At 44.4% G+C, this 25,210-nt stretch overlaps 1 protein-coding gene across 1 annotated transcript; it reads right to left on the bottom strand.

Moving 5' to 3' along the window:
* Window positions 1–5,713: 5,713 nt before the first annotated feature.
* On the bottom strand, window positions 5,714–20,245 carry LOC135557840 (heterogeneous nuclear ribonucleoprotein U-like). The gene is made up of 14 exons (XM_064991494.1): window positions 19,625–20,245; window positions 18,557–18,671; window positions 16,381–16,460; window positions 14,990–15,129; window positions 14,439–14,538; window positions 14,060–14,172; window positions 11,814–12,077; window positions 11,474–11,593; window positions 9,912–10,040; window positions 9,452–9,620; window positions 8,756–9,034; window positions 8,056–8,486; window positions 7,538–7,801; window positions 5,714–6,357 (listed from the first exon to the last, which is right to left on the bottom strand). The coding sequence occupies exons 1-14, from the start codon at window positions 20,079–20,081 to the stop codon at window positions 6,307–6,309; spliced, it is 2,712 nt and encodes a 903-aa protein (XP_064847566.1). The 5' UTR covers window positions 20,082–20,245; the 3' UTR covers window positions 5,714–6,306.
* Between the last annotated feature and the right edge of the window lie 4,965 nt (window positions 20,246–25,210).

Genomic DNA, 25,210 nt, shown 5'->3' with positions numbered 1-25,210 from the left:
CTTACACCCACACACTATGTCAGCCTATAGCCATCAATGCATCCTTACACGCATCACACTATGTCAGGCTATAGCCATCAAGGCATCCTTACACCCATCACACTATGTCAGCCTATAGCCATCAAGGCATCCTTACACCCACACACTATGTCAGCCTATAGCCATCAAGGCATCCTTACACCCATACACTATGTCAGCCTATAGCCATCAAGGCATCCTTACACCCATCACACTATGTCAGCCTATAGCCATCAAGGCATCCTTACACCCATCACACTATGACAGCCTATAGCCATCAAGGCATCCTTACACCCACACACTATGTCAGCCTATAGCCATCAAGGCATCCTTACACCCATCACACTATGTCAGCCTATAGCCATCAAGGCATCCTTACACCCATCATACTATGTCAGCCTATAGCCATCAATGCATCCTTACACCCATCACACTATGTCAGGCTACAGACCTCAAGGCATCCTTACACCCACACACTATGTCAGGCTACAGACCTCAAGGCATCCTTACACCCACACACTATGTCAGGCTACAGACCTCAAGGCATCCTTACACCCATCACACTATGTCAGGCTACAGACCTCAAGGCATCCTTACACCCACACACTATGTCAGGCTACAGACCTCAAGGCATCCTTCCCCCATCACACTATGTCAGCCTATAGCCATCAATGCATCCTTACACCCATCACACTATGTCAGGCTACAGACCTCAAGGCATCCTTCCACCCATCACACTATGTCAGCCTATAGCCATCAAGGCATCCTTCCACCCATCACACTATGTCAGCCTATAGCCATCAAGGCATCCTTACACCCATCACACTATGTCAGCCTATAGCCATCAAGGCATCCTTACACCCATCACACTATGTCAGCCTATAGCCATCAAGGCATCCTTACACCCACACACTATGTCAGCCTATAGCCATCAAGGCATCCTTACACCCATCACACTATGTCAGCCTATAGCCATCAATGCATCCTTACACCCATCACACTATGTCAGGCTACAGACCTCAAGGCATCCTTACACATACACACTATGTCAGGCTACAGACCTCAAGGCATCCTTACACCCACACACTATGTCAGGCTACAGACCTCAAGGCATCCTTACACCCATCACACTATGTCAGGCTACAGACCTCAAGGCATCCTTACACCCACACACTATGTCAGGCTACAGACCTCAAGGCATCCTTCCCCCCATCACACTATGTCAGCCTATAGCCATCAATGCATCCTTACACCCATCACACTATGTCAGGCTACAGACCTCAAGGCATCCTTCCACCCATCACACTATGTCAGCCTATAGCCATCAAGGCATCCTTACACCCATCACACTATGTCAGCCTATAGCCATCAAGGCATCCTTACACCCATCACACTATGTCAGCCTATAGCCATCAAGGCATCCTTACACCCACACACTATGTCAGCCTATAGCCATCAAGGCATCCTTACACCCATCACACTATGTCAGCCTATAGCCATCAAGGCATCCTTACACCCACACACTATGTCAGCCTATAGCCATCAAGGCATCCTTACACCCACACACTATGTCAGCCTATAGCCATCAAGGCATCCTTACACCCATCACACTATGTCAGGCTATAGCCATTAAGGCATCCTTACACCCATCACACTATGTCAGCCTATAGCCATCAAGGCATCCTTACACCCACACACTATGTCAGCCTATAGCCATCAAGGCATCCTTACACCCATCACACTATGTCAGCCTATAGCCATCAAGGCATCCTTACACCCATCACACTATGTCAGGCTACAGACCTCAAGGCATCCTTACACCCACACACTATGTCAGGCTACAGACCTCAAGGCATCCTTACACCCACACACTATGTCAGGCTACAGACCTCAAGGCATCCTTACACCCATCACACTATGTCAGGCTACAGACCTCAAGGCATCCTTACACCCACACACTATGTCAGGCTACAGACCTCAAGGCATCCTTCCCCCATCACACTATGTCAGCCTATAGCCATCAATGCATCCTTACACCCATCACACTATGTCAGGCTACAGACCTCAAGGCATCCTTCCACCCATCACACTATGTCAGCCTATAGCCATCAAGGCATCCTTCCACCCATCACACTATGTCAGCCTATAGCCATCAAGGCATCCTTACACCCATCACACTATGTCAGCCTATAGCCATCAAGGCTTCCTTACACCCATCACACTATGTCAGCCTATAGCCATCAAGGCATCCTTACACCCATCACACTATGTCAGCCTATAGCCATCAAGGCATCCTTACACCCACACACTATGTCAGCCTATAGCCATCAAGGCATCCTTACACCCATCACACTATGTCAGCCTATAGCCATCAAGGCATCCTTCCACCCATCACACTATGTCAGCCTATAGCCATCAAGGCATCCTTACACCCATCACACTATGTCAGCCTATAGCCATCAAGGCATCCTTACACCCATCACACTATGTCAGGCTACAGACCTCAAGGCATCCTTACACCCACACACTATGTCAGGCTACAGACCTCAAGGCATCCTTACACCCACACACTATGTCAGGCTACAGACCTCAAGGCATCCTTACACCCATCACACTATGTCAGGCTACAGACCTCAAGGCATCCTTACACCCACACACTATGTCAGGCTACAGACCTCAAGGCATCCTTCCCCCCATCACACTATGTCAGCCTATAGCCATCAATGCATCCTTACACCCATCACACTATGTCAGGCTACAGACCTCAAGGCATCCTTCCACCCATCACACTATGTCAGGCTATAGCCATCAAGGCATCCTTACACCCACACACTATGTCAGCCTATAGCCATCAAGGCATCCTTACACCCACACACTATGTCAGGCTATAGCCATCAAGGCATCCTTACACCCACACACTATGTCAGCCTATAGCCATCAAGGCATCCTTCCACCCATCACACTATGTCAGCCTATAGCCATCAAGGCATCCTTACACCCATCACACTATGTCAGCCTATAGCCATCAAGGCATCCTTACACCCATCACACTATGTCAGCCTATAGCCATCAAGGCATCCTTACACCCATCACACTATGTCAGCTTATAGCCATCAAGGCATCCTTACACCCACACACTATGTCAGCCTATAGCCATCAAGGCATCCTTACACCCATCACACTATGTCAGCCTATAGCCATCAAGGCATCCTTACACCCATCACACAAACAGTACACTTGTCTCCAGCTAAGCCTACACCTTATCTCCCTATTTAGCACTGTATTTAGTTGGTACTAAGTCAATAACAGATCTAATAACTTCTTTCAGTAAAGGAGCATTAGGTATGCGCTGGCATGGTTAAACAGATTTGAGCATCGGCTTCCTGACTGAGTGTGCTGGCTGTTTGCTTCCAATAGGGAGCATACACTGTCACAAAATCTCAGAGCGCATATTTACAGCTCCATGTTTACATCTGGTTTAGCAGATAAATAGGCCTCAGACATAGTCCCGTGAAGAGAACTCTATAGACAATATCAAGGCTCAATTTGCAGCCTGCGAGGGGGGTCTTGTCATTTTAATGGGGTACATAAGGCTTTAGAGCTGAGGGCAGTCTGGGTACACATCTCAAAGTCAATACCAAGAGACAATCCCAGGCACCCTGTTGTGTGCTCCTGGTTTAGAAAAGCAGCTGGTGTCATCCAGACTTCTGAAATGTCAGATTCAGCAGCAATAGGCAGCTAGGTTTCCTTTTACATCACGTTCAGATATAAAGTTAACCTGAAGGGCAGGTTTCTCAGACACAGATTAAGCCTGATCTTGGACTAAAAAGTACTTTTAATGGAGATTCTAAATGAATATTTTTAGTCCAGTACTAGGATTACCTGTGTCCAGGAAACCTCCCCTTGGAGATTGAGGGAGAAGCTCTATTTTGTATAATTACAAAAAATCAATTTCATCAGCATCATTCACTTTATTGACAAAAATACTTGAAAAACATAACTGAAACACAAAATATCAAAACATTTTTTCAATAAAAAGAGATCTCAGCAGGGAGAGAAGCCAAAAGTTACCTACAACTTGATGAGTATATTAAATTGAATAGTACTCAGTTAAGTAATACACATTGCTGAAACAAATTACTTGAATGAAAAATGTATCTGTTTGGTTGAGTTATTTTTCACTTGCTTTATCGCAAAGCATAATGGAAATCAGTTCATGGTCATCCATACAATTTGGAATGATAGAGAAGAAAAAAGGTGGTCAACTATATACAGTACACCATGTTCATAAAATGTTAAATAAGCTAATAAAACAATCACAAAATGGACTCGCAATACAATTGTTTTCAGTGATCTAGAAACAATGTTATAGTGGAACACACATCACTTTAACACTGCTGGCAGGCTACTCGGCCTGAGCTGCATGAGGTTCAATGTAAGAGCTGCCATTGTCCAGCTACACCGCCACCAATTCATTTGATCAGAAGGTTCACACAACTTAACCATATGACTCTGACTTGGTTTGAACCTGGATCGTCTGTGGGACAAGACTGTTAGCCCACTGATCTTAAGCCAACGCTGTAGCATTCGGGAGTTAACGCAAGTCTTCAGGTCTCTGGATCCCCATTACACACACACACTACAGGAGAGTTTTGAATGTTTCAATGGTCGCTCACATCTAGTATCAGTGAGGGTGGTGGGTATACACTGGTGGGTATACACTGACATGACGTAGCCCTTTATTTGCTGGTGTAAATGCAAACTGCTGTAGTTTTTACCACCACCCATTTTCAATATAGCATACAACCGAGTGTTGAACATGTGCTAAACCAGCCACATAATTTATATACTCTTCCATTGAAACAGTGGTTTAAATTAGCCTGGTCCCAGATGTTTGTGCTCTTGCCATCTCCCATTGACAATGAGTGACAAGGAGTTGGCATGATAGCAGAGACTGGTAATCAGGCTAGGTTCAAATAGCACAGAACATTAAACGTAAACAAAGGGAAAATGGTTTGTTTGGTCATGTAGGACTAGCCTAATGTGTAGTCTTATTTACAAACGCAGCAATCAAAGCTTAACCAGGTTATAAAAATGCCACAACACCAAATAAACATATGGAAAAATTAAATAAAAGCACACTTCAATCTACACCCGAGAAGCAAGCCTCGTCAGGTTCCACAATCAGTAATGTGCCCTAAATATCAAGACATATACAAATCACAAAATGACAATATCAAAGGCATAATGTAGTGCTAAAATGGCTTCCAATATCCTACGGAAACAACTGTCCTATAGAAATGACTTTGCTCAAATAGTTAAAGTACAATGCATCCAGATGAATAGGGGTGTCATCAAAAACTGAAAACGTTTGCAACGAAAAACTAGTTTCTATTGGAGGAACTCCGGTTTCAAAAGCTCCCTCCCCGTTTAACTTGCTCCCTAGGGAATACACCCCTAGTCGCTCTTGCAAAAGATTCTCAATAAGAATAAACTGTATCATTGAAGATGAAAAGAAAAGCTAGTTGTGCATCAATGATGGATGAATTACATCAATAGGTAGCATAATGTGAAGCGCCAACTGTGGTGAGATGAGGGCGGATGTCCTTGTTGTTTGAAGTAGCAAACCAGGCCATTGCCCATTCAAAAGGTACTTTAGGTAACCTTTGAACTCAATTAAAAGTCATAAGCCATAGAAGTTTGTAAAAAAGCAAATATGTTGTTTATTGTAGATCTATGGAGTTTAGATTACATGCTTGACGTTATAATGAAAAATAACAATAGACAAATCTAATAATGGCGTTTGACGCAAAATAACTGTTTGTTGCTTACGGACTACATATACAATCACTAACAATAATATTGCTACCATGCCTCAAAAGATGGTTCCTTTCAGTTAGTAAGTGTTCTCACTCCTTATACAACAAACAATATTTACATTTAGTAAAAAAAAGAAAAAGAAAAGCACAACCATGAAAATCTTTCAAACATTTCACTGAAGCAGAGCAAAAATGTTGTGGTATATTTCTCAAACATGGGATTTTTTAAAAGCATGGGATTTCTTTAAAATTTGGAAAAATATCATAAAATGTACAAAATCAAATGAAAAAACCCATAAAGCTTCAAAGAGACTCCTTTCCTCATGTGGAATGTTGCTCCATAGTCTTGTCGTATTTTTTGTTTTTAATTTAAAAGTTGGTTCTAGAAAAAAAACAGGTGGGAGAGACGGACGTCTGTGGCTCGTGGTGGGTTTCCATTATTTTCCACCAGTCCTTTTGATCAGAAAGTCTAATAGTATCCTGGCTGATACTGCTGTCTCCATGGCTTCTGGTTCCATAACTGGGGACAGAGATACAGGGAGTTAGACGCAGACAGAAATAAATAAATAAAATTAAATATACATACATACATACATACATATACACACACAAAAGTATGTGGACACCCTTCAAATGAGTGGATTTGGCTATTTCTGCCACACCCATTGATGACAGGTGTATAAAACCGAGCATACCTTACTGAGAGCTCAGTGACTCATTGTGGCACAGTCATAGGATGCCACCTTTCCAACTAGTCAGTCTGGCAAATTTCTGCCCTACTAGAGCCGCCCCAGTCAACTGAGTGCTGTTATTGTGAAGCGGAAACATCTAGGAGCAACAACGGCTCAGCAGCGAAGTGGTAGGCCAAACATGCTCCACGATTGAAACACTCATCACCAAGTTCCAAAACTGCCCCCAGAAGCAACATCACTACAAGAACTGTTTGTCAGGAGCTTCATGAAATGGGTTTCCATGAGTGGTGTAAAGCCATTGAACTCTGGGGCAGTGCAAACGCATTCTCTGGAGTGATGAATCACGCGTCACCATCTAGCAGTCTGGGTTTGGCGGATGCTAGGAATACACTACCTGCCTGAAAGTATAGTGCAAACTGTAAAGTTTGGTGGATGAGGAATGGTCTGGGGACATTTTTCATGGTTCGGGCTAGGCCCCTGAGTTTGTGGCAACAGTTTGGGTAAGGCCCTTTCCTGCTTCAGCATGATAATGCCTCCATGCACAAAGCGAGGTCCATACAGAAATGGTTTGTCAAGATCAGTGTAGAAGAACTTGAGGGCCTGCGCACAGCCCAGACCCCAACCCTCTCGGAAACCTTTAGGATTAATTGGAATGGCGACTGCGAGCTAGGCCTAACCGTCCAACATTAGTCCCCGACCTCACCAACGCTTGAGGCTGAATGGAGGCAAGGACCCGCAGCAATGTTCCAACATCTAGTGGAAAGCCTTCCCAGAAGAGGGGAGGCTGTTATAGTGGCAAAGGGGGGGGGGCAGCTCAATATTACTGCCCATGAATTTGGAATGAGATGTTCAACAAGCACATGTCCACATACTTTTTTTGTGTAACTAGGTGAGAACCACATCATGTACATTTTCCCTCAAAGCAGTTACCAGCAAAGTCAGTGGTATCAATTGTAGTACAAGGCTAACAAGTGAGGATTTGCCCTTCGACATCAAACAGAAACTCACCCCTTGCTGCCAGCTCTGGTTGAAGGCCTGAGCCTTGTCCATGCCGAATCCAAAGCCTCCACGTCCTCCAGCATTCCTGCTGTCCACAAATCCCCTGCCACGTCCTCCAGCGTTCCTGTTGTCCCCAAATCCCCCGCCACGCCCTCCAGAGTTTCTACTGTCCCCAAATCCGCCACCACGACCTCCAACATTCCTGCCATCACCAAATCCGCTGCTCTTATTGCCGAAGTTTCCACGGCTGCTGCCTCCCCTGGGCTGGAACCCCTGGGGAGGGAACACACTTATTAACATCTCCCTATTCAATTCACTATGGTAACATTAACCTTTCCTAACACTATTTGGATAGTCTCCTAAAGATGGTTTAGAAATGTTCAACTATCCACCACCCCTAATCCTAGCAAGTTGCTAATATCAACAAGTTGCAGTCGATCGTTTGAGCATCTGCACACCCTCTATAGGGGAATATTCAAATAAAGCAGGACCAACGTGTATTTCTCCATTGCATCAACCCAACCCACCTGGTTAAAGTTGACCCTGTTTCCTCCGCCGCCCCGGCTCATGTTGGCGCCACCCCCCCGGCTCATGTTGGCTCCACCTCCCCGGCTCATGTTGGCTCCACCTCCCCGGCTCATGTTGGCTCCACCTCCCCGGCTCATGTTGGCTCCACCTCCCCGGCTCATGTTGGCTCCACCTCCCCGGCTCATGTTGGCTCCACCTCCCCGGCTCATGTTGGCTCCACCCCTGTTCATTGGTGGACCGCCCCTGTTCATGGCTCCACCTCTGTAGCCCATGTTGCCCCTAATTGGTCCCCCTCTTGGGGCCCCACGCTGGGGGGCCATGAGGCCGCCGCCCCTGTTGAAGTTGCCCCGGTTGGCGAATCCACCCCTGAAGGCTGGAGGGGGCATGAAGCCTCGAGGGGGGCGAGTGAACCCAGCACGAGGACCTGGAGCTGGGTGGGGGCAGACATGTTGGACACACACATTAGACCGGCGGTACATCTTTAATGATTAGGAAGCCATTTCTCTACTACTCAATAATTAAAGGAGAAATTAAAAGTGTAAGAGCAGAGGCCTTTGATTGGAAAAAGTGGTTTGATTGGACTTCACCTGTCCAGTTCTATCAGATAAGTGCACACAAAACAAGGAACATTTTAGCAATTGGTGGCGAGGCTAAAACTGGACCAAATCCCTAATATGACCAATATGGCCAACAACCCACCTCCTCTGAAGTTGCCCCTCTGCTGGAAGCCTCCTCGTACAACTCCTCTCTGGCCGGGTCCTCCTCCGCGGTTGAACTGGTTCTTGCCTCTGCCTCCACCCCGGACAACACCTCCTCTATTGGGGGTCAAGGCCCCCTGGTTAGGCTTCTTCTCAGCCGGCAGGGCCGCCTTGCTCTCCTCCTTGTATTGCTCCACTAGCTTGGAGGACTCCTCCTTCTGCAGCTCAGCGTAGCTCACCTCAGCGAAGCTGTCGCCCTCCTCTGGCAGGGTGAAGAATCCTACACGAGAAGAGCCATTAAACGATGGTCAAGTAACAGCCCCAATGAAAGACCAGTGTATGAATAATAGCTTATGATGTCCACCATAACAAACAAAAAAATAGATTTGAAGTGATGAAGGATCATGGAAAGCGCTGTGTTCTTCTCACCAGGTCCAGAGGCAGGGGTAGTGCCCCTGACAGAGTTTAGGAGAGGGTCACTCTGCCCCCCTGATGTGGCCACTTGTGACACAGACAGCCACGACTGGGCAAAGCGTCGAGGGGTTATATGAAAACGAGTACGTTTTTTGGGAGGTTAAAATCAGTGTACTACAACTTTCTGAAGTCTTCTGGGATTAGTGATAACAATAGCTAGCTTTTTAGCACAGGGGACCAGTCTACATTTAACACTTATTAGTATAGTAGCTCACGTCGTTACCTTTCATTTTGAGGAGAGCGTGCTCGGGCACGTCTTTGCCGTCGCTCTCTGCCTTCTTCTGGGCCCTCTCCTTGTAGTCGTCGTCTGAGGGGCAGACCACCACAGCCTTCCGCTGGTACCCAGCAAACAGACACATCTTCCTCTTCTGGCCTGGGGCAGACAGGTTGGTCTGGGGAGAGGAAGGATGGGGGAAATTACTAATAATGTTGACTGATTGTAGTAGTAGAAATAAAAAGGATTTGGGCTGCTTTGTTGGCACTTTATATAGGCCAGTGCTAGACTGTCTCTCATACAAGCCTTTCTACCCTATATCATGACGTACGCATCAGTATTTACATACAGTATACCATTTGTTCCATGTATATTCAAAGATTAATACTTTATTCACAGTAAGACAGACTAAAAGGTCAATTTAAAGTGTATGAGATCATTGGCTGTGATTGTTTAGAATATGACTTACATGGTCCAGGATATAGTTCCTCTTCTTGCGAGCAGCGATCTCAATGAACTTGCCCAGGAAGAGAGGAGCACGCTGGGAAATGGCCGTGAGCTTAGTTGTGTCCTTCGCCTGACGCTTCAAGCTGCCAATCTACACAGAGAAAAATGAATAGCTGTGCCACAAGATACCACATATACATAGGACAGGTTATAGGCCTACCGTGCCAAATGAGCAGGGACTGCTTATACAACCATTAGGATCGGACCAATGTTCCCTCTAAGCTGCGCACAGCTCCCCCAGGACTGCTACACAGAAGAAATATCAGCCCACACAGAGAAGTACGAGATTAGAAATTTGAGTGAAGTTCAGAGTTCTCCCCCTTAGTTAAAGCTATCAACCTAGCCCGTTACTTTGGGAATTGTGTTCTAATCAATGTAAGAGTCACTTTCAAAGCAACATACCGAAACAAAATTCACTTTGCAAGACTTGGTATGCAAAACTATGCAAGAGACTGTTGTAGGCAGAACGCATCGGAGTAGGATTCTATTGTATCGACATGCACAAATCAAACCGTACTCTACACAAACCAGTGCATCATAACAAATCAGAGCTGCAGTAGGCCTATATGCAAATAGACCATTGCCATATGTGGATCTGTGCCACTCACTTTGAGCTGGAATGCGTTTACAGCATGAGTGGTCGTGAGTAGATTCACTTGTTTTGAGATCAAAGTGAGAGATGCATGTAGTCACGTATGAACATTTTGTTCACATTCTTAGCTCGTTAGTGAGTTACTAGCCCAGTTATAGATCATTTGTAGTCAGCAATGGTGGAGGGATTGTGCCCTACGTGCTTCTACACCTGCATTGCTCGCTGTTTGGGGTTTTAGGCTGGGTTTCTGTAGAGCACTTTGATATATCAGCTGATGTAAGAAGGGCTATATAAATACATTTGATTTGAAGAGAACAAAACATGTACAGGTCTTTGTCTTAAAGGGCAGTGTTGTATTTTGAGACAGGTTTGAATGATCTATGTAGCCAATAGGCAGAGGGTAGCATCATTTGTCTGATCCTGTAATAATGGTATAGGATTAATAATGCATTTTATTTGTAAAGTGGTTTCTTGCATCAAACAACATTGTCACCTCCTTGTCTGATATACAAGTAAATAAACAGGTTAATGTAGGCTGAATGATTGAACAGTTATTTCCGTGTTAAAATGTTATGGATGCATTTTGTCCATTATTTTTGATGGTTGGCCACTCCGGTCCACATTATAATGAAATAGCTATAGTAGCCTACTTGACCACTGTCTGAAACTAACTTAAAGCAGGTACAGCCTCAGTGATCACAGTAAACGTGCGCTGGAAGTTGCAAAGAATTTTCACAACATTCAAGTTTGCGCTCAGACCTGAAATTTGTTCAGTGCCTACATGTTTTTTTAGGGAACACTGGATAGGACTGGAAGTTCATTTCACAAACTAAATTGACAGACAACTAGAACCCCATTCTCAGAACAGTACAGAGAGAACACATTCTAAAATACTGGAGGCTCCAAACACCATGAGTCAGAACAACACTGACCATCATCTTCTCCACGATGGTGTCGCTGCCCAGGATGTAATATTTCCCAGGGTTCTCCTGGATGTGCTTGTTTACCCAGGTGGTCTTTCCTGAGCCGGGCAGGCCTACCATAGCAATCACCTAAAATAACACATACACAACAGATCAGTAACGATGGTAGGAGTTATGCACATACATGTGAGAAAGAGGCACCCCGAATGTTTTATTTTTTTGCATCTGTTACATTTTGCTAGCCGTTTATTTTGAAATATTGGTTGAACCCAAGGATAGATCCCATTGCTAGGGAGGCCTTTGTGTCAAACAAGTCACTGCTAGTGACGTTATGGGTTCACATAGTTACCTCACACTCCTTCTTGGTGTTGGGTCCCTTGGGTCCGCGGACACGGTCGTCCATGGCGACCTGCTGCAGGAAGGTGTAGCCCTCTGGCTGGGGGAAGTAGGGTGTTTCCATCTGGCCAAAGTTGAACTCCACAGAACAGTTGTGGCAGATGACATGGGGGAAGAGAGCTCTCCCAGCCAGGGACTCCTTACTGACCTGGAAGGCCACAACTGGCTCCTTACCATTCTTAGAAAAGGAAATCTCCACCTCCTCACCCTCAAAATTCTGCAATAGAAAATAATTGTTTCTGTGTGTATTTATATATACACTTACATACACACCCACACCTTCCTACAGCAGGTCACTAAAAAAATAAAGGGAACACTTAAACAACACAACGTAACTCCAAGTCAATCACACTTCTGTGAAATCAAACTGTCCACTTAGGAAGCAACACTGATTGACAATACATTTCACATGCTGTTGTGCAAATGGAATAGACAACAGGTGGAAACTATAGGCAATTAGCAAAACACCCCCAATAAAGGAGTGGTTCTGCAGGTGGTGACCAGACCACTTCTCAGTTCCTATGCTTCCTGGCTGATGTTTTGGTCACTTTTGAATGCTGGCGGTGCTTTCACTCTAGTGGTAGCATGACACGGAGTCTACAACCCAGGCAAGTGGCTCAGGTAGTGCAGCTCATCCAGGATGGCACATCAATGCGAGCTGTGGCAAGAAAGTTTGCTGCGTCTGTCAGCGTAGTGTCCAGAGCATGGAGGCGCTACCAGGAGACAGGCCAGTACATCAGGAGACGTGGAGGAGACCGTAGGAGGGCAACAACCCAGTATCAGGACCGCTACCTCCACCTTTGTGCAAGGAGGAGCAGGAGGAGCACTGCCAGAACCCTGCAAAATGACCTCCAGCAGGCCACAAATGTGCATGTGTCTGCTCAAACGGTCAGAAACAGACTCCATGAGGGTGGTATGAGTGCCCGACGTCCACAGGTGGGGGTTGTGCTTACAGCCCAAAACCGTGCAGGATGTTTGGCATTTGCCAGAGAACACCAAGACTGGCAAATTCGCCACTGGCGCCCTGTGCTCTTCACAGATGAAAGCAGGTTCACACTGAGCACACGTGACAGAGTCTGGAGACGCCGCGGAGAACGTTCTGCTGCCTGCAACATCCTCCAGCATGACCGGTTTGGCCGTGGGTCAGTCATGGTGTGGCATTTCTTTGGGGGGGCAGAACAGCCCTCCATGTGCTCGCCAGAGGTAGCCTGACTGCCATTACGTAGCGAGATGAGATCCTCAGATCCCTTGTGAGACCATATGCTGGTGCGGTTGGCCCTGGGTTCCTGCTAATGCAAGACAATGCTAGACCTCATGTGGCTGGAGTGTCTCAGCAGTTCCTGCAAGAGGAAGGCATTGACGCTATGGACTGGCCCGCACGTTCTCCAGACCTGAATCCAATTGAGCACATCTGGGACATCATGTCTCGCTCCATCCACCAACGCCACGTTGCACCACAGACTGTCCAGGAGTTGGCGGATGCTTTAGTCCAGGTCTGGGAGGAGATCCCTCAGGAGACCATCCGCCACCTCATCAGGAGCATGCCCAGGCATTGTAGGGAGGTCATACAGGCACGTGGAGGCCACACACACTACTGAGCCTCATTTTGACTTGTTTTAAAGACATTACATCAAAGTTGGATCAGCCTGTAGTGTGGTTTTCCACTTTAATTTTGAGTATGACTCCAAATCCAGACCTCCGTGGGTTGATAAATTTGATTTCCATTGATAATTTGTGTGTGATTTTGTTGTCAGCACATTCCACTATGTAAAGAAAAAAGTATTTAATAATATTTCATTCATTCAGATCTAGGAAAGTGTTAGTGTTCCCTTTATTTTTTGAGCAATATATACATGTGTGTATTGATTATATATATCAAAATACATACATATACATATATATATATACACACACATATATTTTTTTTTTTAAGCTTGTAGTTTCAATGGAACATTGACAGCTCAAAATGTTTGGTACCAACAAGGAAGTCGTCAAACCGGTTTAGGTGGAAATGCTTTACTTTATGAACAGAGGGTGTGGCAGACAAATCATGTTTTCATATAAATAAATATTTTGTGTGCGTTTGCCTCATTGATGAGGAATTCTTGACATCACAGAAAGTCTGAAAATGTATTTTAAATCTGCCTGTCCATTCACATTATGGCAACAATTACAAATAAATGGAGGACGGCTACTTACGATGAGGCAGCAGATGACGTCGTTCTCATCGTAAGTCTCTCCAAAATCTTCAGTCACGCAGTTGGTAGTCTTCTTGCCTTTGCCAGAGTAGGCATAAGAATGCTCCTCCTCACCTGCAATGACACAATACAACTCACATCAGACATGATACACAGTTGACTGGTTCAGGGAACTAAAAGTAGAGAATTAAAAATGCATCATTAAATTATTTCTGGATTTCAGTGTTTCTGCACTCATTTCATAGTCACCTTGCAAACTACAACAGGCTATATCATTTCAAGTTACATGTTATGCTTCCTAACAGCCTTTAGAGAGCACCAACACCCCATAAGAACCATTCTATTTTTGGAGAAAAAACCTATAGATTGATACTACTGACCGAGGAGCAGACTGCCAGTAGCCATGGACCATCCAACCTGAACCTCATGGACCTCCATGTTCTTACTGAAGATGTGCTTCACTGGAATCTTCTCAGTTAACTAGAACCACAATATTACATTGGTAATGTTAGTATGATGGCTTACAAATAAATAAAAAAATTACGTTAATGCTAAATAGTGATTATTTTGTATTTATGGCCTATTTATTTTCTTACCTCCCTACATTTGTACACACTGTACATTGATTTTTCTATTGTGTTATTGACTGTACATTTGTTTATGTGTAAGTGTTTTTGTCACACTGCTTTGCTTTATCTTGGCCAGGTTACAGTTGGAAATGACAACTTGTCGTCAAATGGCCTACCTGGTTTAATAAAGCTGAAATAAATAAAAAGCCATTTGAGGGCACAACTTGGTGATAAAATCTGATGGTGCATGTATATTTTAAAAATGGAGAAAAATGATTATGGGTTTCTGGGGTAAAAACGAATTCACAATTACTAATGAAATGACAACTGGGCTAGACAAGAGAAGCAGTGTTTCTCCTTACCTTCATCTCGTAACAGGCCTTGCCCTGGGTCAGGCCGTACGAGGCCCTGCCCCCAGACCAAAGGTAGGCAAAGCTCTCCATGGTGAGAGAGGACGCGCTGTACCGGTCCCGGGACACCTTGAAGTGCAGGTCGCAGTTATCTGATGACAAACAAACGCATCAATTATTCAGTTATCTTCTCAGTTCCCTGACATGCCATATAGTGTGTCCCATCACACATGGGGCAGTATTTCATTTTTGGATGAAAAACGTTCCCGTTTAAAACAAGATATTTTGTCACGAAAAGATGCTCGGCTATGCATATAATTGACAGCTTTGGAAAGAAAACACTGACGTTTCCAAAACTGCAAAGATATTATCTGTGAGTGCCACAGAACTGATGCTACAAGCGAAACCAAGATGAAATTTCAAACAGGAAATGCTCCAGATTTTGAATGTGCTGTGTTCCAATGTCTCCTTATATGGCTGTGAACGCGCAAGGAATGAGCCTACACTTTCTGTCGTTTCCCCAAGGTGTCTGCAGCATTGTGACGTATTTGTAGGCATATCATTGGAAGATTGACCATAAGAGACTACATTTACCAGGTGTCCGCCTGGTGTCCTCCGTCGAAATTATTGTGTAATCTCCAGCTGCATGCACGTTTCCATTTGGTTCAGAAGAGAAAGGCAACTGCCACGAATGATTTACCATCGAATAGATGTGAAAAACACCTTGAGGATTGATTCTAAACAACGTTTGCCATGTTTCTGTCGATATTATGGAGTTAATTTGGAAAAAGGTTCAGCGTTGTAATGACTGAATTTTCGGGGTTTTTTTCTTAGCCAAACGTGATGAACAAAACGGAGCAATTTCTCCTACACAAATAACATTTTTGGAAAAACTGAACATTTGCTATCTAACAGAGTCTCCTCATTGAAAACATCCAAAGTTCTTCAAAGGTAAATGATTTTATTTGAATGCTTTTCTTGTTTTTGTGAAGATGTTGCCTGCTGAATGCTAGGCTTAATGCTATGCTAGCTATCAATACTCTTACACAAATGCTAGTGTAGCTATGGTTGAAAAGCATATTTTGAAAATCTGAGATGACAGTGTTGTTAACAAAAGGCTAAGCATGTGAGCCAATATTTATTTCATTTCATTTGCGATTTTCAAAAATAGTTAATGTTGTGTTATGGCAACGAGCTTGAGGCTATAATTACGCTCCCGGATACGGGATTGCTCGTCGCAAGAGGTTTTAAGCCGTATTCCTATACAATAGAAGAGACGTGAGAATATTGAACGACATGGCAAACAGACAGCGAGGTGGAGCTATGTCTTCTGAGCATGTGTTTGTAGAGTGATTAAATAAACCCAGCACTGTCGGCCACGCTATACACCAAACATCACTCACAGTTGTCCAGACAGACTGTTGTATCGTCAAACTCTTCATCTTCCTCTTCCAGGGGTGGCAGTGGAGACTTGAGACTAGACCTGAAAGAGAACAAAGCCCGTCAGTAACAATGTCAGAGAATTAGAACCTGTCGCACGGAACCAGAATGCCCTACCAGGGTGGCCATCCGGTTGGGATGACCTCTCTGAAGAAGAGGGCATCGATGGAAATAGCCAAGAAGAATATGGGCGGAAATAGAACTCCAACATTTAAGTTTCTGGGGTCCGGTGTATTTTAAAGAAATCACGACAAGACAAATACATACCTGCAGTGATGCCTCAAAGCAATGGAGAAATAAATATATATATATATATATATATTTGAACTAGTCCTAGGGGCTATATTTCTTATTATAAAAGCCTTAATAGCCAATAGGCCTTCTTGTGTGCATAAACTGTTTATGGCTGTGGAGATTCCTGGTCAAGAAGGATAAAAGGATGCTGGATGTATTTAACTGTGTGGCGCTGCTCTCACTAAAGGTGAAAGCTGCAGCCTCATGGTCATGGAACAGAGAGGCAAACAAGCTGAATATTGTGCTACACTGACTTAAAACTTTAAGGAATTCAGAAACAGAATAAAGCCGTTTCCCAGGGGGAAGCGTTGTTTATAAAACTAGCCTACAAATATTTACACTGGCGAGGATTAAAACATGAGGATAAATGTCTGTCCACAGAATGTAGACGGAAGCCTTTGCAGGATTAAACACTGCCTCAGGATTAAACACTGCCCCGGGCACAGGAAGAGAAACACCATAATGCAGCATTTATAGAAAATGTGAGTCTCTGCACCAATTAGAACAAGAGATAGTCACGTGGGGTGGTTATTCATATTTGTACCAACACTTTTTGGGTTGGTAATTGTACTCTGTCCTCAAAAGCACTGTGCTTAGATTAAAAATGTAAATACATTGTCATTTGTATTTTAATCATTTAGCTGACACTCTTACCCAGAGCGACTGATAGTAGTGAGTGGGTAAATTTGTTTGCACAGTTCTCTCCACACTAGACCTGACTATATATGTAGTCGGGGAACCACTAATTGCACCATTAGTCAGACCGCACTCAGACCAAGGATCATTTAGTCTTGCCAGAGGTCATCCAGGGTGGTGCGATGGAGATTCCATGATTGATTTGGCCAACAGCTACTAAGGCCTCTGCTGCACAGTCAATGGTTTCTTAGTTTACACCAGTCAGAGCAGGTTTCTTCAACCCTGGTTCCTGGAGAACTACTGTCCTGTAAATTCAGTACAACCCTTATCTAACGCACCTGGTTCAAATAATTAGCTGGCTGATAAACTGAACCAGGTTAGTTACAACTGGGGTTAAAATGAAAACCTACAGGAGGATAGCTCTCCAGGAACAGGGTGGGCTAGTGTAGGGCTAGAGTGACATCTTGATGACAAGATAACAGTCCACTTGGTCAATGAAAAAAAAACAAATATAGTTCCAGATAAACATGGAGGCAGTTTCCCAGACAGATCAAGCCTAGTCTTGGACTAAAAAGCTCAATGGGGATCTCCATTTGAAGTACCCTGGAAACCAGCCCATGATGCACAGTGTGACTGTACGGCGAGAAAGCATTCCTGTAAAAAAAACACATCAACCACACGGAATAAAATGACAAAGTGGAGAGAGACAATCAGAAAAGACAAATACTATGCGACCAGGAACAATGAGCAGTCCGTGGAGAGTACCAATCTGCAACTCGAGCGTCCAGAAAAAAGTTCTACATCCTTGTACCCTTACGCAACCCCCCCCGCCCCCCCCACTCCACTACTCTCTCGTGCATTTCTTTTTTTAGCAGTGTTGCGTCACCTTTTCAGTGTACACAGTAAACCTTCCTGCACAAAGAGACCGAATGGGGAACAATAGAACATTACTGTTCATTCCTCTTGCTATATTATGCAGTCCATTTAGGGGTGCATGTGGTCACTGCATGGGTTAAATGGTAAGGTTCATTTAAAAGCCAGGGATGACCCTCAATTCAAACATGTATGAATCTTAAGTAATGTTGACAAAAGTTAGTTAAGTGAGGGTTTTGTCGCTAGTTAATGCATTGGCGCTTAAAGCCAATACAGTTCACATAGCTGTGATGGCGCTTCAGACATACCAAAGGCCATTTTGTCTCCCATCCTTACCAGCTGTATTTGTTCTCTTCAATAAATTCAAAGTAGCCCCTTCCATGTTCCTCCCGGCGTCTCTTAACACCCTTCTTATTCTTCTGATCAGCATTCGTGTCTTTGTCCGCATCCCCTTTGGAAATAAAAGAAAAATATAATGAGGTGCTCCTTTATTGAAAGGATAGGTCGCACTGTGACTGTGGTAGGGTTGGCCCACAGATGACTAACTACTAGTCCATTAGGACCTCATTACTTTACTTTCATTGAATGTGATGGAAGACAGTAGAAGGCTAAGGCTGCTTTGATCAGGGAGTAAGGTTGGTTACATTGTAGCCGGCCAACAATTGGAGGACATATGTGAGGAGTTAAACACAGTAAAATGGGTACAATAACCCAGCGTTACTATTCATTAAAAAAAGATCAGGGAAATAGACCATTGTCCACCCGTCTCAGATGTTGCGGTCAATACAATAGCATACTGCGACAAGTCAGACAAAAAAAAAACAAATGCAGACTATTTTTGATTGACCCCCTTCCCCCACAATAGCATTCGCGACTAACTAGCTAGTTAGCTTAAAAGCTAGTTAGCCACTTCTTGCTCGTTCATTCAAAAATATCTTAGCCAGCTAGTGTTATCTAAATCCGATAACTAGCCAACTACCGTTTTAAAATACTTGCATTTAGCTACGTTTCTAGAACCAGTTCGAGAACCCGTTTGTATAAGAATTTAGGATACTCCGAGTCATACAGTTAACCATTTAGAACCACGAGCCCACCAGCGCCCGCAGATTATTGTCCACCGTTCGCTAGAATCGCGAGCTAGCTATTCTAGTTAGCAACTACACAAAAGAATGCTAACTATGTTAGCATGCTAACCACCCATTCAGCTAAAATTACATCAAGCGTGAGGCCAATGGTAGTCTCCACGCAGTACGTTAGGACCAAGTTAAACAATATTACCCCAATTTGCTAGCTACACTAGCCTATCTAATCAATATACATCAATCCGGCTTCACGAAAACACCCCGTATAGCAAAAACATGTGACAACCAGTCCAGGGATTTTCAAATGGAACCAGCGACTCACCCTCTGCTGGCTGATCTCCAGGCTCACCATCCTCTGCGTCTAACGTTATTTTCTCCATGTCGTCCACACCTTCCTTCAACATTGGATCCATGTCTTCATCTTCCACCTCGCCCATTTCGTCGTCCTCCTGAGCCGCGTTCTCCTCGCATTCTACGGCGGGGTCTCCCTCTCCGTTTCCATTCTCCTCCTCCTCGTTGGCCTCCATGCTTTCTTCGACCGGATCCTCGTCGTCTTCTTCGTCTTCCCCCATGTCCTCTTGATCATCAGCGGCCCCAGAGCTGCCTCCCTCCGCGGCCTCCAGCCCAATGGGATCATCTCCAGCCAGGGCCTCTTCGTCAAGCGCGGCCTGCAGCCGGTCCATCAACTCGGCCTTCAGCCCCTTGTCCGACAGCTGACGCTTTTTCAGCTCGTCCTTCAACTCGTTAACTTTCAGTTTTTTTACGTTAATTGAACTCATTTTTATATCTGTATAAAAATACTAAACTGAAACACGATTTAAAATGACAAATATGGGAAATTCTGTAAGGACGCCACGCTATGCAAATTGATGTAGCTGCTAGCTATATTTAACTGCGCCAAATGGCAGTAGCGTTACTAGCACTTTTCACTGGCAGAAGGGCTTGTCGGCGCAAATGGTGGTACCAGACCCCTCCCGTATTCAAGTGTTGGGGAAGGACATGGGCGTGGATTACCGTAATAACTGATAGAGCAGCTCAAAGGACTAAGAAATATAAAATCTAATTTGATTTGTCACATGCGCCGAATCCAACAGGTGTAGAGACCTGACAGTGAAATTCTTACTTACAAGCCCTTAAAACCAACAATGCAGTTTGAAGAAAAATACACGCAAAAATAAATAAAGTAACAAATTATTAAAGAGCAGCAGTAAAATAACAATAGTGAAGCTATATACAGGGTACCAGTACATAGTCAATGTGTGGGGGCACTGGTTAATCTAGGTAATTGAGGTCATATGTACATGTAGGTAGAATAATTAAAGTGACTATACATAGATAATAACAGAGAGTAGCAGCAGCGTAAAAAGCAGGGGGGGGGCAATGCAAATAGTCTGGGTAGTCATTTGATTAGATGTTTAGGGGTCTTATGGCTTGGGGGTCGAAAGGGAAAGAGGGATACCAAGACAGTTGTACAACTGAATGCCTTCAGCTGAAATGTGTCTTCCGTATTTAAACCTACCCCTAGGGTGGCTGGAGTCTTTGACAATTTTTAGGGCCTTCCTCTGACACCAGCTGGTAAAGAGGTCTTGGATGGCAGGAAGCTTGGCCCCAGTTTTATTTATTTTTATTTATTTATCTGTTATTTTACCAGGTAAGTTGACTGAGAACACGCTCTCATTTGCAGCAACAACCTGGGGAATAGTTACAGGGGAGAGGGATTAATGAGCCAATTGTAAACTGGGGATTATTAGGTGACCATGATGGTTTGAGGGCCAGATTGGGAATTTAGCCAGGACACCAAGGTTAACACCCCTACGATAAGGGCCATGAGATCTTTAATGACCTCAGAGAGTCAGGACACCTGTTTAACGTCCCACCCGAAAGACGACACCCTACACAGGGCAGTGTCCCAAATCACTGCCCTGGGGCATTGGGATATTTTTTAGATCAGAGGAAAGAGTGTTTCCTACTGGCCCTCCACAACACCACTTCCAGCAGCATCTGGTCTCCCATCCAGGAACTGACCAGGACCAACCCTGCTTAGCTTCAGAAGCAAGACAGCAGTGGTATGCAGGGTGGTATGCTACTGGCATACGGCCCAGTGATGTACTGGGCACTATCCTCTGTAGTGCCTTGCAGTCGGAGGCCGAGCAGTTGCCATACCAGGCAGTGATGCAACCCGTCAGGATGCTCTCGATGGTGCAGCTGTAGAACCTTTTGAGGATCTGAGGACCCATACTAAATATTTTCAGTCTCCAGAGGGGGAATAGGTTTTGTCGTGCCCTCTTCATGACTGCCTTGGTGTGCTTGGACCAAGTTAGTTTGCTGGTGATGTGGACGCCAAGGAACTTGAAGCTCTCAACCTGCTCCACTACAGCCCCGTCGATGAGAATGGGGAAGTGTTTGGTCCTCCTTTTCCTGTAGTTCACAATCATCTCCTTTGTCTTGATCACGTTGAGGGAGAGGTTGTTGTCCTTGCACCACACGGTGAGGTCTCTGACCTCCCTATAGGCTGTCTTGTTGCTGTCTGTGATCAGGCCTACAATTGTTTTGGCTTCGGCAAACTTAATGATCCAAGCTGTCTATGCGCATTTTGGAGATACCAAGCACAGCAGGCTACATTTTTAGCCATGAAAATAAATAAGTACATTAAAAATGAACCCAAGGACACACACACACACGTATTCAATTATCTGTCCATAAAGACCTATTCTGAACAGTGGAGGCTGGTGGGAGGAGCTATAGGAGGACAGGCTCATTGTAATGGTTTACATATGTTTGTTGTTTGATACAGTTCCATTAATTCCATTCCCATAGGGTGGCGCACAATTTGCTCAGCGTTGTCTGGGTTTGGCTGGGCTAGGCTACCATTGTAAATAAGAATTTGTTCCTAACTGACTTGCCTAGTTGAATAAAGGTTCAATAAAAAAACAAAAATGATAATTTTCAATGACCGCCTTCCCACCATTCTAAGAATAGATCCTCTTCCTGCCGACCTCTCACTTTCTCATCCAATGGGTTTTGAGAAGGAGGTGAGGAGAGAGGACGCGAGGAGAATGCAATTGAGATTCTCCCAGACTCCTCCTTAAAAGATCACAGAGAATCACTCCAACTCCTTCCCAGACACTCCAACCATAAAACCCACAACATGACTTTGTGGCAGCTTGGGGAGAGTTCAGTTCACTTGAACGTTTACTACGTTGCGGAACGATTTACTGAATGGCACATTTTCCCCAAACGTTCTTGTACATTCTTCAACATACTTTGAGGTACATTTGCTCCATTTGGTGGGTGTCTCAATCCCAATTTCAGTCGTTGCCCAACCCCCTCAAATCTTCAAAAAAATGCATTCAGGTTAGAAGTTGTGATTGGGTGAATTGCTCACAAATATTCCTTTTGGGGTTGTGTAAATGATCCCCAACATTTTGGGGGATCAGGTACAAGTCCACTGCCACGCTCTATTAATAAATGTATGTGAATCACAAAGAAATACAGCTCTGAACTGTGAGTTAGCTCACTGTGATAAGGTGCCTAAATCTTGACATTTATTGCCACATATGGTGTAAATTTGAATCCACAACAGGCCGCAAAATCAATTTTTTGCAATATCACATTTATTGAGGTATTGTGTTGGGAGGAAAAGTGATTATCATCTTGAAGATCAAATCCCAGAGTAGACAAGGTTAAAATCTGTTGTTCTGCCCCTGAACAAGGCAGTTAACCCACTGTTCCTAGACCGCCATTTAAAATAAGAATTTGTTCTTATTAACTGACTTTCCTAGTTAAATAAAGGTTTAAAAAAAACAATGGGTTAGGTTTTTATTCAGTACCCAAAACCAATAAACCAAAGTGGCTTCTTTGCTGCCCTTTTTTGACACCAGGCCATCCTCCAAAAGTCTCCTTCTCACTGTGCGTGCAGATGTACTCACACCTGCCTGCTGCCATTCCTGAGCAAGCTCTGTACTGGTGGTGCCCTGATCCCCAGCTGAATCAACTTTAGGAGATGTTCCTGGCGCTTGCTGGACTTTCTTGGGGGCCCTGAAGCCTTCTTCACAACAATTGAACCGCTCTCCTTGAAGTTCTTGATGATCCTTGATGTTCTTGATGAATGGTTGATTCAGGTGCAATCTTACTGGCAGCAATATCCTTGCCTGTGAAGCCCTTTATGTACAAAGCAATGATGACGGCACGTGTTTCCTTGCAGGTAACCATGGTTACAGAGGAAGAACAATGATTCCAAGCACCACCCTCCCTTTGAAGCTTCCAGTCTGTCATTCGAACTCAATTAGCATGACAGAGTGATCTCCAGCCTTGTCCTCGTCAACACTCACACCTGTGTTAACGAGAGAATCACAGACATGATGTCTGCTGGTCCTTTTGTGGCAGGGCTGAAATGCAGTGGAAATGTTTTTGGGGGGATTGAGTTCATTTGCATGGCAAAGAGGACTTTGCAATTAATTGCATTTCATCTGATCACTCTTCATTACATTCTGGAGTATATGCAAATTCCCATCATACAAACTGAGGCAGCAGACTGTGAAAATGTATATTTGTGTCATTCTCAAAACTTTTGACCACGACTGTACTACCAAGGCATCCCCTCTCACAAGTATACTTTCACGTTTCATAATTAGAAGTGTGTGGGTGTAAAGGACGTTGCGCTGCTTCCTTAAAGGCTCTACATGGTCAATCTGCTGTCTGTGAGTTTGTGTTTATAAAGGACCTGCCGCCCTCACCTACAGTCAACCAATCTTGTCGATGTGGAGCTATACAACGCTATATGGAGCCCTCTGCATCCTTACAACATTTGGGAAGCGCATGACGATGCGGCATCATGCTCGATTTGGCCTTTCAAATAAGTTTGGGGTGGCAGGGTAGCCTAGTGGTTAGTGCGTTGGACTAGTAACCGGAAGGTTGCAAGTTCAAACCCCTGAGCTGACAAGGTGCGAATCTGTTGTTCTGCCCATGAACAGGCAGTTAACCCACTGTTCCTAGGCCGTCATTGAAAATAAGAATTTGTTCTTAACAGACTTACGTAGTAAAATAAAAAAAAATGTTGAAAAAGTGAACGTAGACATTAATACATTAATTTCTATAGCTTCCAAAATATATTTTATAAAGGTATTAGTAATCTAGTTTATATATAAATCATTGGGCGTTACCACACAGCACATCTAGAAGGGAGTGTATTTCATACTGAACACCTCCACATCACGATTTCAATGGTAGATTTGACCTGCTAGGGGCAAAAGGAGCTAGATTTACTACTAAACTACCAAAATATATCACTTTTGCAACAAACTGGCAAAAATGAAGACCAGAATTTACGTCTTTCACTGTAATTAAGTCTAAAACATCTGGTTTCATTAAAGTTACTCTTTAAAGGGAACAGGTGTGTTTTGAAGCTTCAGCCCAACTCCTCCCTGTGTTTCAACTGGTCATTCAGTACAGCACCGTTTCCGTGAACATTCTATTACATTTTTATCAGAGGAGGCTGTCAGGAAAATAACCTCAAACTCAATGTAAACAAAACTACGGAGATGATCGTGGACTTCAGGAAGGAGCAGAGGGAGCACCCCCCTATCCACATCGACAGGACAGTAGTGGGGAAGGTGGAAAGTTTCAAGTTCCTCGGCGTACACATCAGGGACAAACTGAATTGGCCCACCCACACAGACAGCGTGGTGAAGAAGGCGCAGCAGCCTTCAACCTTCAACCTCAAACCTTTACAGATGCACAATCGAGAGCATCCTGTCGGGCTGTATCACCGCCTGGTAGGCAACTGCTCCGCCCACAACCGTAAGGCTCTCCAGAGGGTAGTGAAGTCTGCACAACACATCACCGGGGGCAAACTACCTGCCCTCCAGGACACCTACACCACCCAATGTCACAGGAAGGCCAAAAAGAT

This window comes from Oncorhynchus masou, chromosome 16, assembly GCF_036934945.1.
Source record: "Oncorhynchus masou masou isolate Uvic2021 chromosome 16, UVic_Omas_1.1, whole genome shotgun sequence".
Taxonomy (NCBI): domain Eukaryota; kingdom Metazoa; phylum Chordata; class Actinopteri; order Salmoniformes; family Salmonidae; genus Oncorhynchus; species Oncorhynchus masou.
This window is presented reverse-complemented; position numbering and strand designations above follow the sequence as displayed.

Coding starts and splice junctions, on each gene's coding strand:
- LOC135557840 (XM_064991494.1), bottom strand. CDS start 20,081: ATGAGTTCAATTAACGTAAAAAAACTGAAAGTTAACGAGTTGAAGGAC. Junction 18,672..19,624: donor TGGAGATCAGCCAGCAGAGG/GTGAGTCGCTGG, acceptor TTATTTCCAAAG/GGGATGCGGACAAAGACACG. Junction 12,078..14,059: donor ACGTCATCTGCTGCCTCATC/GTAAGTAGCCGT, acceptor TTTCTATTGCAG/AATTTTGAGGGTGAGGAGGT.